The sequence below is a fragment of the Mesoplodon bidens genome, assembly GCF_964165515.1.
Source record: "Mesoplodon bidens genome assembly, chromosome: 7".
In the NCBI taxonomy this organism is placed as follows: Eukaryota; Metazoa; Chordata; class Mammalia; order Artiodactyla; family Ziphiidae; genus Mesoplodon; species Mesoplodon bidens.
Window position 1 is genome coordinate 9,618,854 of NC_138164.1, and position 17,087 is coordinate 9,635,940.

The 17,087-nt window shown below is 49.4% G+C and overlaps 1 protein-coding gene across 2 annotated transcripts in view; it reads right to left on the reverse strand.

Annotated features, from left to right (window-relative positions):
* Positions 1-17,087, reverse strand: part of GRAMD1B (GRAM domain containing 1B) — a gene marked incomplete at its 5' end in the record, with an annotated part of 165,757 nt that overhangs the window by 113,774 nt on the left and 34,896 nt on the right. The window contains 2 exons of one of the 2 annotated variants that reach the window (XM_081239909.1): positions 16,631-16,696; positions 16,923-17,074. In XM_081239909.1, coding sequence (XP_081096035.1) covers positions 16,631-16,696; positions 16,923-17,026 — 170 coding nt within the window. Of the gene's footprint in view, positions 1-16,630; positions 16,733-16,922; positions 17,075-17,087 lie in introns of those variants that run through there. The other variant, XM_081239914.1, reaches the window with a different exon arrangement.

Below are 17,087 nucleotides of genomic sequence, written 5' to 3' on the forward strand. Positions count from 1 at the left end.
GCGCCTATGAGGATTAAATGTGATAACATACGGAAAGGGCCTAGAATTGTGTCTGGCACACAGTAAGTACTACTTAAACATTGAGCTTTTTTTTTTCTTTAATTCAGTGGTTCACCTCCTGTCTTCCCTCATCCATGTGACCTCTCCCCCCAGAGCATGAAATTTTAAGACCCCGTTGATGACAGTAGAGGTAGACTGGACAGAAAACAAACCCACTTGCTTTTTTCAGGTGAATAAAGGCATTAGAACAGCAGGGTGAGAGCGTCATTATAACAAGGAAAAGGCAGAAAAGGAATCAGGGAAAGACCAAGGGGAGACACTTCCAGGTAATGCTGAAGGGTAGTGGACACTGTGGGGGCATGTAGGGGAGTTTTGGGGGAAAAAGCCATCAAAGAACAATGAAAGAGTCCAGATGAAAATAAGAAGGGAAAGAAAGATGCACAAAGAAAATCAGGAAACTGATTAAGTTGGAAGTGGGAGGAGAAAGGAGACCAGGCAATTACAAACTCAAAGTGGAAATTTCCATGACAGCGTTTGACCGAAGCGTCTGAGAGGAGCTGTGGCTGGAGAGAAACAGCCAAGCACAAGGGAAACTAGGGAGATGGCAGCTAACCCTGCAAGGTTCAAGTCTGACTTGGTCTCACACAGCTGAACTGCTCTCTGGTGATGTAAAGTGTGGGAGGGCTGGGGTGGAGGAGCTTCTGACAGTCAGGTCAAGGAGAGAAGCAGATTCAGGTTCTAGGAGGAAAGGAAACAGCCAGGGGCCGGTCACCTCCAGGAATGCACCCTCTGCTGGCCGGAAGGGACAGTTTCAGGCTGCCCGCCTCCCCCACTGGCACCCCTAGGGAAGCCCACAGCTCAGGCCAGACTTGGAGGTCTCTGCCTCGGTTCACACTGTAGCTCCTCAGGGGAGACCCACCTCCCTCAGCCGCTAGCACTTCCTGGGACCTCGCAAGCAACAGGACTATCAGTGATAGCGCCTGGACATCATCCTCTAGAACTGGACAGGGCAGTGTTGCATAGTGCTTAAAGCCTAGAGTCAAATTACCTGGGTTCCAATTCCAGCCCATCATTTAGCAGCTGTGTGATCTTATGCAAGTTACAACACTTCTCTAAGCCTCAGTTTTCTTGTCTATAAAATGGAGGCAATAGTTATACTACTGGATAGGAAAATGGGGAAATTTAAACAAGAGCACAGTGACTGACACATAATAGGCACATTCAACAAATGTTAACTAAAATAATGTCGCCTTTATGATTACTATCTGAAGGGTACTCAGGGGGCTGGGAACAATGGGAACTCTCCGAGTTCCCCCAAACCTCCAAGCCATCTGCACCTGGCGCCAATGCAAAGCTGGCACTGGTCTGGTTACACAACTCCTGCTCTGACCACGCCCCCTCCCCACCCCCCCGCCCCAGTCACACCACCTCCAGCCAGCAGCTGGTCCCTGAACTAGACTTCCACATGAGAGATTTGTGCAAGTGCTTCAAAAATGGAAAGGCTCATAAATGCCTCAGGTGGATAATCCTCCCACTCCCTGCCCTGGAGGTTTACTCCTATGTCTGTACCAATTTTCACAAAAGACCTACAGCCGGGGGCGGCAGAGGATGTCAGAGACTTTCACATCGGGGTCAGGGTGAGAACAGATGAGAAGCCACAGGATTAACTGAGCAGGGGGTCAGCAGGAAGGGGAGCGCGAAGAAAGCCAATCACACTGCCTGACCTTTTTACGGTACATGGTAAACGGGAGCCACACACGTTTCCACTGTACAACCAAAGACTCTACTGCAGACGGAGGTGGGCGCTGGTGGAAGAGCCGGTGCGGGAGAGGTGGGGACCGTCTGAATGCCACTGGGACATCACTGGACGCTGGACTCGGGACCCACTAGTGACTACTGTTGAAACTGAGCGAAAAACAAGATAAGGTGACAGCAAGAGGTCACAGACCCCTGGGCAGTCCAGCGAGCAGCAGCAGCCTTGGGGGGGGGCGGGGCTGGGAGCTGTAGGGGCGCTGTTGAGGAGTGTTTCACTCCCCCGTTGCTCTTCTCTGCAGCTGCCAGACCAGGCGCGTGGGAGAGGTAAGGGGGAAGCTGAGGGGAAGTCTCCAAGTGTCCTCCTCTGCGTCCCAGGTTTCTCCCAGAGGACTGGGAACGAAGTTGAAAGATGCAGACACAGATGTGCACCAATTCCTGGGCCAGGGGCTGGGGAGGAGATGGGAGTCGGCGGCACACGCGGGCAAACGTGGAGGGGAATATGCTTCCAGAGCCTACCACCCTCTCCAGACTGTCCTCGGCTTGTCTTCTGAAGGTCACTGGCTCCAATGGATCCTTGGAGCTGCCACTGCAGCGCTTACATCCAGAAAACAAACAGACCATGAAGCTATGGAAGCTCGTGGGGTGGGAAAGAAAAGAATGAACAAGGAACATGCTATTTAAATGTCCAAGGACGAATTCATGGGTCCCAGAGGAATCTGAGCAGAGGGTCTAAGAAGAACATACAAACCTGTTTGCACAGCAACGCCAACCAGCAATTCTTCCTTTGCACTGGCAGTTCCCTTCCCCGCCCCCCAAGTGTCCTCTCTTCCTACGAGGTGGGAGCTGTCCTGCCAGGCAGACAGCCCTGCCCTCCACAACTAAAGAAGTGGAGTCCAGGCCACTCCCTTAGCTTTCTCTGCCTGCTGACTCACGGCCGATCTCATTACTGAGGGATCAGATGACCACTCCCTCCTCTCCTGGCAAAGCCACCACCAGCAGGGGGTGCTGGCGAGCCAAGAGGGGAGGTGAATTTTTGCAGGTCCTGCAGATGCCTACAGGGGCTTCAGCTGGTACCTGCAGAGAGGTGAGAGTAACAGTGGCTCTGTTCTGCAGTTTAGGCATAACAGTGAAACCGAAAGAAAGCTTCGGAAAGAGATACTGTCAAACAAAGAGGTGTACTGGAACTTTTGTACATATAAAATCCTAAGGCACTTCTCAAAATGAACAAGGCATAGGAAACGTACTCCAAAAAGATTAAACAAGAAAAAACCTATTTGGCCTTCAGGCACATTTAACTGCATCATTCAGAATCACTGGGGTCTATCCTCTCCCTGTGTGTTTCCTGTTCTGTCTGGTTTTGAAGCTTTCCGAGAGATAATCTTCATTAATAGACTGGCTCATATACCTCCACATCTGGAGCTTCAATTCTAGGAAGCTGGTAAAGACAGACCCATAAGATGTAAGGAAAAGCAGAAGGTCCCGCACTGGATCCCCACATGTACCCTTTCTCAACGGGAAGTCCTAAAGCACTGCAAATAAAAACTTGAGCTCTGGAGTCAAATCTCAGCTCTGCCATATTACAAGGAAAGGCAAGGGACTTTGCCTCATCTAGAAAATGGGTAGAGTAGTAACTTCCCTTCCTGGGTCGCTAATATGATAAAATAAGAACAGCATATGAAAAGCACAGCATCGAGCACAGAACAAGCTCTCAAAATAGAAGCTATTCTTAGTAATAACAAATAATGCCTCAGAACTGATATTGTGCCCACAAACTAAGTACACAGACATTCTGTGCTGTCTCGCGTTCGCTCTTCTCATTTGTAGATTTGCAGTAGTTTCTTATAATTATAGATTTCTTTACTGAAAAAGACCCCAATTAATTTCCTTAGTCAATTTCCCATTATGGAAGTTATTCATAGAGAGGCAGAAAACCACTTGACATAGATAGTGAAGAAGAAATTCATCAATTAGGAAGGCGTAGAGAGTGTCTGGCCCCTTAAATTCCCTCTTAAGGGCTCCTTCTGTAGATCTCTGTTCTGTACCCTATTTACAAGGACAACTGATGTAAACTCAGCCAGAAGCGAATCCACCCGTTGTTTAAGATGCCAGGAAAAGGAAATACGGAAAATAGTTGTTTCACTTCCAGAGGGAAAGGAGTTGAGCAGGTGGAATTGTCCACTTTGTGGAGCCCAAAGCAAGTCTAAGGCATGGAGCCAAACGAATAAACTAAGAGTTTCTAAAGGCCAACCACGAATTCTACTTACTAACTCACCCACCACGCTCACACAAAGAACGACAAGGGGAACATCTGTGTTTATGTATGGGCGGGGGTGGGGGTGGGTACTCAGACTGCCTCCGCTTCCTGGCTGAGGACCGTTTTGAACCAGGGTTGCAATGGGTTTCTCTGCATCTCAATGGAAGAGTTGCCTCTTTGGATTAAGGAGGACTGGCAAAGAGAGGGAGGGAGCCCCAAGCAGTTAACTGCTTGGGGCTCCCCTGCCTGAGGATAAGAAGAAAAGAGGCACTGAGCAACCTGAAAAGTGATGATAAGATGAAATGATTAACTACACAGCCCAACCCACCCACCTTTCTCCTTACTGCACAATGGTGATTCTTGGGCTATGCAGAAGATAAGGGAAAAACAGAAGCCATGCACTGACACCAGCATCCCAAGCTGGGTAAAAAGGCACCGAGGGTCTTCCAGAGGTTCCCTAAACCTGATGTCACAAGCCAGGACTGGGACAGCTGGCTCTCCGTGGCCCAGGCCTATTAAATTGGGTGCTTGATACCAGCTAGGAGGTTTCAGGCTACGAAGTGTGTTTCTCAAACACCACCGACATGGAAATCACTCGGGGTATGTGTTATCTGTGCAAATTCCTAGAGGCTCAGCATCAGAGAGAGGGGCCCAGAAATGTGCATGCTGAATTAGTTCTGCAATGATTCTGACACCCGTTCAAAGGTCGAGGACCCCTGCCTTAGAACCCTGGTCTCCCAGGCTGGCTGCTCATTATCAAGGGGATATGAACACTTACTCATGCAGCGCAGGAAGAAAATACTAGAACTTATATTTATACTTCTTTTTAGCTCATCCTTTAAAAATGTCTACTTAATTATATAATATACAAAATACTTCATACAGTAGTGCACGCATACAACTTACGTAAATACATTTACACGTGACATTGGTGGTACCGCTCAAAAATGTTTACTGATGGGGATTTGCAACCAAGCTGGAGTACCAACTTCTGGTACAACGATTGCTTCAAAGCCAGGAGTGGCCTCTGTAAATACCTGCTCTGAGCGTACATTATTCCTCAGTGACCAGTTAAGAAGAGAACCCAGGGTTTTGGGCCTCCGACTGCATCTCAGCCCTCGTGTAAGAGGGAGGAAAGAACACAGTGCAGAGCAGAGCAAGCCTGCGGGCGGAGTCTGGGCCTGAGCCCCGAGCTGTCACCCACTCACATTCCTTCTTCACCCTGGCTGGTAGGAGGATACTATTTCTCCCAGTAGGAAGTGGAGACGCTGGGGAACGAAATTTACCGTCCATCCTGCCAGTCGCCCCAATCTAAATCCCAACTATGGCATCCGCAGAGAGAGAGTGGTTTGCTGAGCTATAATTAATAACCTCGCTTTCTCAGGCAGAAAGGGAGAAATGCTGGAGTAGGAGAAACGCAGAGCAGGTGACGGTTACACCTGCAGACAGTTCTGCTGACAGCAACAGAAGCAGCCGGAGCGAAGCTACAAACTGGGAACTCGGGCGGGAGGGGAAGGCAGAAGCACCTTGCCCCCCGAAGTCAGAGCTTAGCCCAGACCTAAAATAAGTTCTCCTCTACTATCCAAACGCCTGTGTGCTGTCCGCCACAAGACTGCACCATCCCCTAAGCACACGTGTATGTGAATCAGAAAAAGGGGCACACAGATCAAACCATTTCCAGGACCATGAAACTGTCACAACGGTTAATAGATGTATTCCTTAGGGCTACAGCGGCCCTTCTTCTGGGCCATAGTCACAGAATCCCATGATCATAGAACATTAGAGCTAGCAAAGCCTTATACACGTATTCATGGAACAGATATTTACTGAGCACCTACCATGTGTCAGGCTCCGTGCTGAGTGCTGGGTACACACTAGCAAATAAAACAAAGGCGGTCCCTGCTCTCATGGAGTTTAGGACGAGCAGGGGAGACAGACAACAACCAAGTCAACAAATAAATACAATTATGACATCATTAGTGCTAAGACGGAAAGGAAGCTGGTGGGGAGTGAGGACCGGAGTTGATGTGACTGGCTTTCCCGGGCGACTGAGGAGTCATCAAACGCCACCTCTCCTGGACTCACTCTAACCAAATCTCCAACTACGGTTCTCTGAGAATTTACCTTCCACTCACCTCCCAGGCGTAGCCCGAGCCAACAGTTTGCTGACAGTAACTCTAACAGAAGCTACCATTTACTGTGCGTCAGACACAGTGCCAAGTGTTTTTCCCCCTTTTTCTCATTTTGATCCCCCCCCCAACCTCCACAAAGTAGGTACAATTATCTCCACTTTCAAAGAAGGAAGCAGGCTCGGAGAAGACAAAACATTGTGAAAGCACCACAGCCAGTAAGTGGCAGAGCCAGGATTTAACCTGAGGTCGTTCGTTCACCTTCAAAGCAGGGTCCCGAGTCCCACGTGACCACTGCACAGATTCCTGTCCCTGACGCCAGCACCACAGGATCAGAGACTCTCTGGTGCTGCCATGCCCTGCTGGGGGCCGGCTGCAGGGCCACAGCGCTGGGTAGTCGGGGCCCAAGGAGCCACCTCCTAAGGGTGCGGACTGGGTTTCTGTTCCCCACCCTCTCAACCTCTGCCCGACAGCACCCTGGGGAGAGAACCCTCGTCAACAACGGCTGCACACTTGTGGGCGTCTGTGCCTGGGCGTGTGTGCGTGTGAGAGAATCGTGATCGTCACCAACCACCATCGAGCCCCTACTACCTCTGAGATCCACTGAGCCTCTCACTGCCTTTCTTCTTCCTGTTCTCCCCTCACCTCATGTGTCCCATCTGTCCTCTTCCTCACTGCTGCTTCTCTTCAAAACAAGACAAAACTGCCCGTAAATTTACATGCACCTCTCTCTCCGATGCCTGCCAGCCCCTGAATTTAACTCTGATCCTAGAGGTTGCAACCTCCTTCTCCTCCAGAAAACCTCCTCCCCTCTGCTTGTCACAAAGGCCAAGGCACAGCGTGTCTGGCAAGGAAACACCGCCCCACGATTCTGCCAGGTTCAGGGCCCACATTAGGGAAAAGAGCCCCACACCTGGTTTATGCCCAGATCTCCCTGGCCGCTGCTCAAGCAAAGTCCCAAATGAGTGGATATGAGATGTGAACACAGAAAGGCAACACCCCCAAAGGTCCCTATCCACAGGTCGCTATCACCGGAAGGGAATTAACACCCACAAAGACACCAGAGAACCCTAAGCCAGGCAGAACACACCATTCTCTTCAGCACCTTTCTCTTGGGACCTCCAAGTTTTTTACCAACTGAAGTAATTTACCATCAGAGAGGAAAAGAGTGCCCCCCGGTATGAAGAACCCAGAGAGCCCAAGAAGCTCCTTGGAGACAACTCGGCGAGGCCCAGTCAGGCGCACCATCCACTGGGGAGCGTGCAGCCTCGTTCACTGCCCCACCCCTTCCCCTTTACCTTCAGCCTCTGGCAACAGGGCACTCTCCCTCTTGGGGGCCTGTCACTAGCAAGGAACTGCAATGTCCCCAAACGGGGGAGACACCCCAAAGCACTCCCACCTCCGTGAGCAGCCCCGGGTCATCCCAAACCAGCCAAGGGCCAAGTCCTCGTGCCCTGATCTCCAGGGCCCCCGGCCACCTACTTGGCTCGTAGAAAGGACAGCTTCTTCCTCAGGGAGGAGACATGGTGATGGCAGGCCTGCTTCACAGCTGTGCTGCAAGAGACCGTCGGGGAGCGCAGGTTCTGGACCATGCTGGGCTCACGGGGGGGCCTGCCACATGGCCGCAGGGACCTGGGGGGCCGGAGGCTCACTCTGGGGCTGCTGGCAGGGCAGCTCCTTCAGCTGTCGACCTGGGCCCTGCACCTGAGCTCTCCCTGCCCTAGCATTCACACAGAACACAGGCCGGTGGAGGGCCCGGCCTCAGGCTCCGTGTTCCCGGGATGCCCCCTGCCTGCGACCCGGGCTCTGCACAGAGCCCTCCCCCATCCTCCTGCATCTGGCCACGCGCTCTGGGCACTCAGTCTCCTCTCCTCCTTTGTCCTCAGACAGGGAGGATGGAGCTGTACCTGCATGTGATGTCAGCTGCTGGAAGGAGGGGAGGGCCACGGGCACTGCTCCCAGAGGGTTTGCTACTCCTGGCTCCTTCCTCCCGGTGAGGGAGCTGACCTGAGCCATCACCTCAGGGTCCACGGGGCCACGGGGAATTTGGCGGCCAGACAGGTAGACAGGGCTAGAGTGCCCTGGAAATATGCAACTTGGGGACAATTTCTGGGACAGAATTGAAAACATCTTTCCTTCTAGTGGGAAGCTATCTATTCCGGTGGCCAGACCTGAGCTGGAAGGAGTGGGCCGGCTTTCTGGCCTTGCTCCAACTCCGGGGGTTCAAATTCCATTGCCTTGGTTTCTGTGTTTGTTCATTCATAAATTCCACACACATCTGCTGCTGAGCACTTACTCTGTGCCTGATATAAGAGATACAGTTTCTGTTCTCCAGGGTTTCATGGGCTAGTGGGGAGATGGATAAGTAAACAAAAGAGTGCACAGCATGGGGCAAGTGTCCGGCAGAATTAACCACAGCCCGCTACTACACCTAGAAAATAGACGTGATGATGCTTAAACTTGCCTTCCCTACCTTATCTGGGAGAAATGAGGGTGCGTTCCAGTAAGACATGCAAGACGTGAACGTCTTTTGAGCTAGTCAGAGAAGAGGTGATACAAAAAATCCCCAGGGCTTCCCTGGTGGCGCAGTGGTTGAGAGTCCGCCTGCCGATGCAGGGGACACGTGTTCGTGCCCCAGAGTGTTCGTGCCCCGGTCTGGGAAGATCCCACATGCCGCGGAGCGGCTGGGCCCGTGAGCCATGGCTGCTGAGCCTGCGCGTCCGGAGCCTGTGCTCCGCAACGGGAGAGGCCACAACAGTAAGAGGCCTGTGTACCGCAAAAAAAAAAAGAAATCTCCAAATTAATGACGCCCCAGCCTCACAGTACTCCCATTCACCTTCCTTGATCTTCGGAGATGATCCTTTTTCCTATCACACAGAGAAAATAGATGCTGCTGCTATTAACTTCCTCACTGTCCTACCACATCACCTGTGAGCGCACCTGCACTCACATCCACTATTCTCTCCTATTCAAGGCTAATCCATTCACCTGTGATCTAGGTCCAGCTTTTCTTGCCTCCTCCAAACCCCTGTTTCCGTATCTTTCAGCAGAGGCACTCCCCAGCAGGGCAAGATGGAATCCCAGGACCAACTCTGGAGACCTCTCTTCTCTCTTACACCCTTCGTCTGGTGCATCACCATGTTGTGGGCATTTTATCCCCAACATGTATCTGGAATTCATCTACTTTTTTTTTTTTTCCCCCACAACCAGCATCCCAAGTCCAAGCTACTAATACTCAGTCCTTTGCCTGGACTATTGTAACAGCCCCCAACTGCCCCAGCTGATCCTCTGCATCCTTTCTCCGAGTTGCAATCTTTACAGAATGCAAATCTGACCCTGTCAGCCCCCTTCTGAAGACTTCCAATGAACATTAAAAATTAAAAAAAAAAAAAGACTTCCAATGACTTCCTAGTGCTCTGAGCATAAAGACTCAAGTCCTTGTTGTGGCCAGCCAAGCTCCTCTCATCTTATCTCATCTCATCTGTCTCGTCTCACTGCTTCCCTCCCATCTCAGGCTCATCCTTCTGGCCTTAGATCAACCACCATGCTCTCATACCACCCCCACTTCAGTCCAGGCCCAATTTATTTGATACACCCCCTCATGGCACCATGTTCCCCTCCTTCAATACACACATCCGAGTTTGCATTTTCTTTGTTATACACTCAGTTATGTTAACACTGTCTCCTCAACAAGACTGGGAGCTTGATGAGTAGAACACATAGTACATAACTGATAAGTGTTCATTGAGTGAATGAATGAATGATGTCCTTTTCAAAATTCTCATCCCTGACCTACCGGTTTCTACTTGAGGTTAAAAATGTACTGTCTCCCTATATTAAAATAAACATTCTCCCCAAACACCCCTACGTACCAGCTGTATTTCTCTTCTTCCCAAGCAAATGTCTAGAATGAATTCCCCACGTTCAGACTCTCCTTCCTCCCCTCATATATTCTCTTTTAAAACTGCTCTATGGTTATCAACGACCTCCTAATTACCACTGCAGAAGATCTTTTTAGTTCTTACCTATCTCTACCCTCTTTGTGTCTTCTTCCTTGCTTCTACGATATTTCTGTCCCCTAGTTCTCCTAGCTTTAGTGGGCAGTCTTTTGCAAACTCCTCCTTCCCTTATCTTCTGCTTAAACTCTGTTCATTCTAAGACTCTTGGCCTCAACTATATTCTCATTTCCAAACAAGAAGTTTTAGTCCTGTCTCCTGAGCTTCAAACAGGTGCGGCCAACGACATAGTGTATCTCTCCACCTGCACACTCCATGCTCAAACTCCACACATCTAAATGAAACTCACTACCACCCCTGCTCCTCAAATCTTCCCGCTTTACCCAGTATTTTAGTAACAATAGCATTATTATTAATAACAATAATAGCAAGCACATATATAATGCTAGCCATGTGCCAGGCACCATTCCTGTTCTAATCATCACACATATACACATTCAATATTCTCAACAACCCTATGAGGTAGGACCTATTATTATACCCATTTTATAGATGAGGAGAGTGAGATACAGAGAAGTCCTCTTTTCTATTCTTCTAGCATAATTCAGAAATGTGCCCATCTGGCCTCACCTTAAATGTCACCACATCAGTAATGAGCCGTCCCTCCCACCCAACTCACAGTAGTCCCAAAAAGCCTTGGTCCACCACCTCCCCTTTCCTCATCTTCTCTATAGCACTTATTACTACTTGACGTTTTCTTGTTTATTATCTATCTTCCCTCACTAGAAAATAAGCACCGTGAAAGGAGAAACAATGGTTATCTTGTTTATAGCTGTAGCCACCAACGCCCAGAAGAGTAGCTAGTGTACAGTATGTGCTCAATAAATCCCTTATTCAATGAGGGAACGAATGGGTGGACAATTGCCACAGTATCCTTCCTCGTCTATCCGCTTCCAGTGTTTGTTCCTTGAATCCATCTCTCACACTAGGATGAAAAGGATTTTTCTCACAAGAATATCTGGGAGAGACTCGGGTACCCCTTCCTCCAAATCCCTCACTCACTTCCCCCATCTATGAATACGGGTCACTCTACCATGGCAGGATGTGACATGAGCAGGCACCTGCTTACCTGTACAAAGATGATTTCCAGCCGCTCGCTAGCTACCCCCGCTCCTGGGACATCCGCGGCAGCAGTACTGAAGTATTTGCCGTTCCTGAACATGCCTTGCTTTCTCACGCCCCCATGCTTATGTACATCTTGTTCCCTCGCCTGGGAATGCTGTCCATGTGACGGACTCCTACTCACCTTGCAGCTCTCAGCTGACGCACAGCCCTCTCCCCCTCTCTGTGGAGTCTTTCTGGATACCACTGCCCTCTCCCTCCCTCCTCCCCAATCCTCTCCCCAAGCACGGTACATGCATTACTTGGGCAAATTTCTTAACTCCACTGAGCCTCAGTTTCCTAAACTCTAATATGAAGATAATAATAGCATCTATTTGATAGGGCTGTTGAGAGGTTTTATTTAAAAGTCTATGCAAGATTCACTGCACAGATTAGGTGCATTAGTAAACAAATTCTTTAGTTCTACTACGACGAAATTCTATTAGACAAAATTCCATCTGTCAATTATCACACTACATCATACTTGCTCACTTATAGGTATGTCTCACCATAAGACAAGAAGGTTCTTGAGGGCAAATACCATGCCTTAATCTGTTTATCCTCAGGGTCAATATCTGATATTTTGCAGATGATCAATATTCTACACATTCTTTCTGTCTCTGCTTCTTCAAGGACAGAACACAGATCTGCTAAGACAGTGAGAGTAAAAACTCATGATAGCCCAAAACCATCAGAGTACCAGCAGCCACCACACTAAGCACCTACTAAGTACCAGGCATTCTACACATGTTATCTCATGTACTCTTTACAAGAAAAGACTTTTGCAAATGAGGAAACTAAGGTTCAGTAAAGCTGAGGAAAATGCTTTTATTTATTTTTTTTTTTGCGGTACGCAGGCCTCTCACTGTTGTGGCCTCTCCCGTTGCGGAGCACAGGCTCCGGACGCGCAGGCTCAGCGGTCATGGCTCACGGGCCCAGCCGCTCCACGGCATGTGGGATCTTCCCAGACCAGGGCACGAACCCGTGTCCCCTGCATGAGCAGGCGGACTCTCAACCACTGTGCCACCAGGGAAGCCCTGGCAGGCAGATTCTTAACCACTGAGCCACCAGGGAAGTCCTGTGGGCTGTTTTTAGACTACAGTAGAGTAGCTATTTGTCTCTAAATATTATATCCATTCTGAACCTTGTACGAGAAAAAAGAAAAATCAGTGTTTTATTTAACCAGTTGAAAGTTATCTCGTACTAAAGGGTTATAATTTTGATCTTTAAAACAGAAGAAATCAGGACTTCCCTGGTGGCGCAGTGGTTGAGAATCCGCCTGCCAATGCAGGGGACGCATCGATCCCTGGTCCGGGAACATCCCACATGCCGCGGAGCAACTAAGCCCGTGCACCACAACTACTGAGCCTGTGCTCTAGAGCCCGCGAGCCACAACTACTGAGCCCACGTGCCACAACTACCGAAGTCTGCACGCCTAGAGCCCGAGCTCCGCAATGAGAGAAACCACCACAATGAGAAGCCGGCGCACCACAACTAGAGAAAGCCTCCGTGCAGCAATGGAGACCCAATGCAGCCAAAAATAAAATAAATACAATAAGTAAATTTTTTAAAAAAACAAAACCAAAAACAAACCAGAGGAAATCAAACTTTTTTTTTTTTTTTTTTTTTGCCTGCTCTATGAAACGATCCTTCATTCTGTAATTGACCACATGGTTTGGAGAATTAGGAGGAGCCACAGAAAAGGGTCCATATTACCCATTTCATACTTGACCATTTTCAACCCTGCTCTACCTGCTTCCCAGGGGAGGCGCAAAGAGTAAATGAGATGATCTGTTTGTCCAGGAAGGACTGGCCAGTGTGGGGAATGCCGCTGTAACCAGCAGGGTGTGCTGTCCATCAAACTGGGCCCAGAGCAGAGGGCACAAACCAGATTCCCCACCACCGCAGAAGAATCTCCACAGGGTTCAGATCTCACACTTGCTCTAGGTCAGGATATCACAGAGTAATATCCAAAACGCCCCAGAGAGTCTCTTAATTGGGTGGAAACATGTTAGAGGAAGGATTAGGTGCAGGGTGTAAAGGGTTGTGCTGAGCTGGGGCTGAGTGACTAATTAGCATTCTGGGGACTTGCTCTCTCCAGGACCCACTGGCTGAGATGGGAAGAAAGAATTCATTCAGAAAGGCCATGGTGAACACACATCTGTCCTGAGTTTCGAGGGGAGGGGTCCACAGGGACCGCCACAAGAAGCATCCTTCTGATCCCAGCCCTCTCTGTTTCCCATACTGCCCAAGGTGAGCTAGTGCAAAACTGTATCCAACATCCACCATGAAGAGTTCAGGGGCTGTCGGTGGGCCAGGGAGAAGAAAGGACCAGGGAAGACATTTAGAGGATTTTTCTGGGCAGAGGTTTGGAAGGGAGACCCTCCATAACATTTCACTTGGTTGGGGGAGTGGGCAGAGAAGGAGCTAGAATATAATTTTTATCAGCATACAATCCCAAATACTGAACAAAAAGGCAGGGCTCTCTCCGGTTAGCAAGCAGCCTTGGGAGAAACGCATTGCAGAGTATGTACAATTTGGCACTTATTCATCTCTCCCAGGAATGCCCTAAGCAGCAGGGATAAAGCAGAGGGAACCGAGGAGCTGCCAATCATAGAGCAGATAGACGAGGAGCAGCTGAAGGTATGATGATCAGAAATGGACGGAACGCTTCCAGAGATGTCTGGCGCACAAGCACGGGGAAGGGAGTTAGCTGGGGAACTCTACGGACCCTTCCAATTTTGAGAGTACGGTTGTCGAAATCCAGACAGCACTGAAAAGAGAGCGAAGGCCACTCTAGAGACTGAGGGCACTGGCATCGGATCATAACTGATGAAAGCATCCTTACAAGAGTGATTAATCTTTGCCCCTTGGAGGTCCCATGCCTCCGCCTAAATTGATGAGCTGAACTGTTCATTTTGGTTAGTAACAAGCACAAAACTGAGAACTAGGGCAGGACTCATAAAGCTTCATAAATATAAAGGGAAGGTCCCACCCTCCTGCCCAGGATGAAATCCCTTTCATGACATACCATCTAGCTTTTGCCTGAACACTTGAATGGAGGAGATAAGTTCATTATTTTACAAGGCCTGTTCCATTGCAGTACAGCTCTCGTCATGGAAAAGTTCTTTCTTATCCTGAGCTGAAATCCTTCTCGCTGTAACTCCTACCCCTTTAGTTCTATTTCTTAGGCTTTCAGATATTTAAAGAGTGCTGCTATAGTCATTCTAAACCTTCTCTTTTCCAGGCTAAACCCCTTTCCTTCAAACCAATCCTTATAGTGACATAGCTATCATCTTGATCATTCTTTTCTGAACTCTAATTTATCAATATCCATTTCCAAAGAACAGAGAATAATACATCCGATATGGTCAAACTAGTACAGACTACAGTGAAACCTTTTTTTTTTTTTTTTTTTTTTTTTTTTTTTTTTTTTGCGGTACGCGGGCCTCTCACTGTTGTGGCCTCTCCCGTTGCGGAGCACAGGCTCCGGATGCGCAGGCTCAGTGGCCATGGCTCACGGGCCCAGCCACTCCGCGGCATATGGGATCCTCCCAGACCGGGGCACGAACCCGCATCCCCTGCATCGGCAGGCGGACTCTCAACCACTGCGCCACCAGGGAGGCCCTGAAACCTTTTTTTAAAAAAAAAAAAAATCCATGCTCCATCCTTCCAGTAATGAATTCAGACTTTTAAAGATCACTTGGTACTTGCTTCCTATTACTGGCTCATATTTGGCTGGTTAAAAAGTAACCCTTAAGTTCTTTTCCACATGAAATCCTGTCAAGTTAGGCTCCCCATGGTAACCCTACACTTAAGAAACTATTCTAATATACATGTATAAATATATAATAGCACATTTCCTTTTTTAAAATACCCCGTGCTGTTTCCACCTACTGTTCTATTGGAAATAATACGAAGTCTTGGTTCTATCATCCTTGGTGTTCTCTCTACTCCCTCTCAGCTGAGCAGCCACCATAAGTTTGGTAAACGAGGTAAAAGTACCTTCTGCATTTTCATCCGGTTTCTTGATAAAAATGGTAAACAGAGCTAGACCAAAAGCAGAGCCCTGTGGCATGCCTGCTGAGACCCCCTTTCCGTTAAGGTCAGTACGGGTCCACCTTCGCTGGGCACAGAAGTTTAACTTGCTGCAACAGACCGCTCCCTCTGTCTGCCATTCAGAGGCGCTACATGCAGCAGATGCCACCTGGGGCCCACAGCCTGAGTGTTTAGCCAGTCCCACCTCAGAGCCTCAAACAAGCATCCAGGAGCCTCCGTATCCTCAGGGCCCCCTGTACACCCCACCTCATTCTCCGTTAACCTCTGACACCTACCATCCACCCCAATCCTGGTGCCCTGCTGTCATCTTGCAAACAGAGAGTGATACCGAGCAGGACCCTGTGGGCTTCCTGGGCACAAAAGCCTTGTGTGCCCCCCACTTCTTGATTACAGGAAATAGGCTTCATTCAGCCTCCATGACCTTCCCTGAGTCCCAGCGGGCAGGTTCAAACAGTTGCTAATCAGGGAAGGGAGGGGATACGGAGGAGACAGGAGAGGAAAAGTCAAGAAACAATAGGGCAGCCTTGGGGGCAGGGTTCTGGATCCCCCTCCAGGGATACACACAACAATATCCTTGAGCTGTTTTGCAGATACTGAAACCCCAACCAGGTGGGAAAAATTAACAGGTTGATGATGCTGACTCCCACGTGCCCCCCACCCAGGTGGAGGACAGAAGGATGATGTCGACCCTCTTCAGGTCAATCAACTAACGTTTGAACTCTGTCAACCTCTGTCCCAATTCCATGCTGAATTCTCCTCGGCTCAAGCCCCTTCATGAATATGCATGAATACCCTTAGCTTAAAACTTCCCCAGTTTTGCTGTAGGGGGAAACACTGCCTTGGGGTAACTCCTTCCTTCTTCCGATCTTTGGCTTGGTTGTATCTTCTGGTTGACACCCACCAAGAGGCGAACCCACCTTTCAGGTACCACTCTGATGCCACACACGCATCCCCGGCCACGCCGTTTTCCTCGGGCACAAAATACCCTTTCCCCTCTCACTCCACACCGTACCCAACCTTTAGAGTGTGCCTCAGGTGCCAAGTCCACTCTGACATCTTCCCAACGGACTTGGTTTCCACACACTGACTTCTCCCCCTGATGAACACCAAAAGCCTTTCGAATCGGTCCCCTCTACTCGGGTCGAGGGGGAGCATCCTCTTTCTAATCTGTGTTTGAGCACAGAGGTCTGGCGGGCCCCTATTTCTCTGCAGTTTCCCACAGTTCTCGCTCTCGGCAGAAGCACTACCTTCCTCCAACATTTTCCCCACCCCCTGTAATCGCTGCTCCCATCCTCTCCCTCCTCATGGGATCTTACCTTTCTTCCCACACCCGAGGACTCAGGAACCTGCTAGAGTCATCGTCATGGCTGCTCTGCTGGCTGCTGAGAAAAGACAGGATGTGAACTGTTAACGCTCGGCTTCTTTCACAACCCTGGGGGAGAGCATCTAGACTTCAGCTCAATGGAAAAACGGGGTTACAACATCTTAAAGGGAGACGTTCCCCGGGTAAGTTTACACAGAGGGTATACTGCCAGATGGTGGAACTGAGACACACCTTTGGTGAAAACCCCACCCATCACACCTAAAGCACAAGAGGAAGATCCTGACCTATCACCTTTCTCTTCCCAGGCCACACAGTCTCTGTGAGTGAATGCCTCTGGCATTCTCTGTACCAGGGCCTCTAGATCTGTAGGACAGGATAATAATCCCATTCTTCCACCTCCCCTGAGACATTCAAGGTGCTGCCTTGCAGTCTTGAGGGCAGGAAGGGGA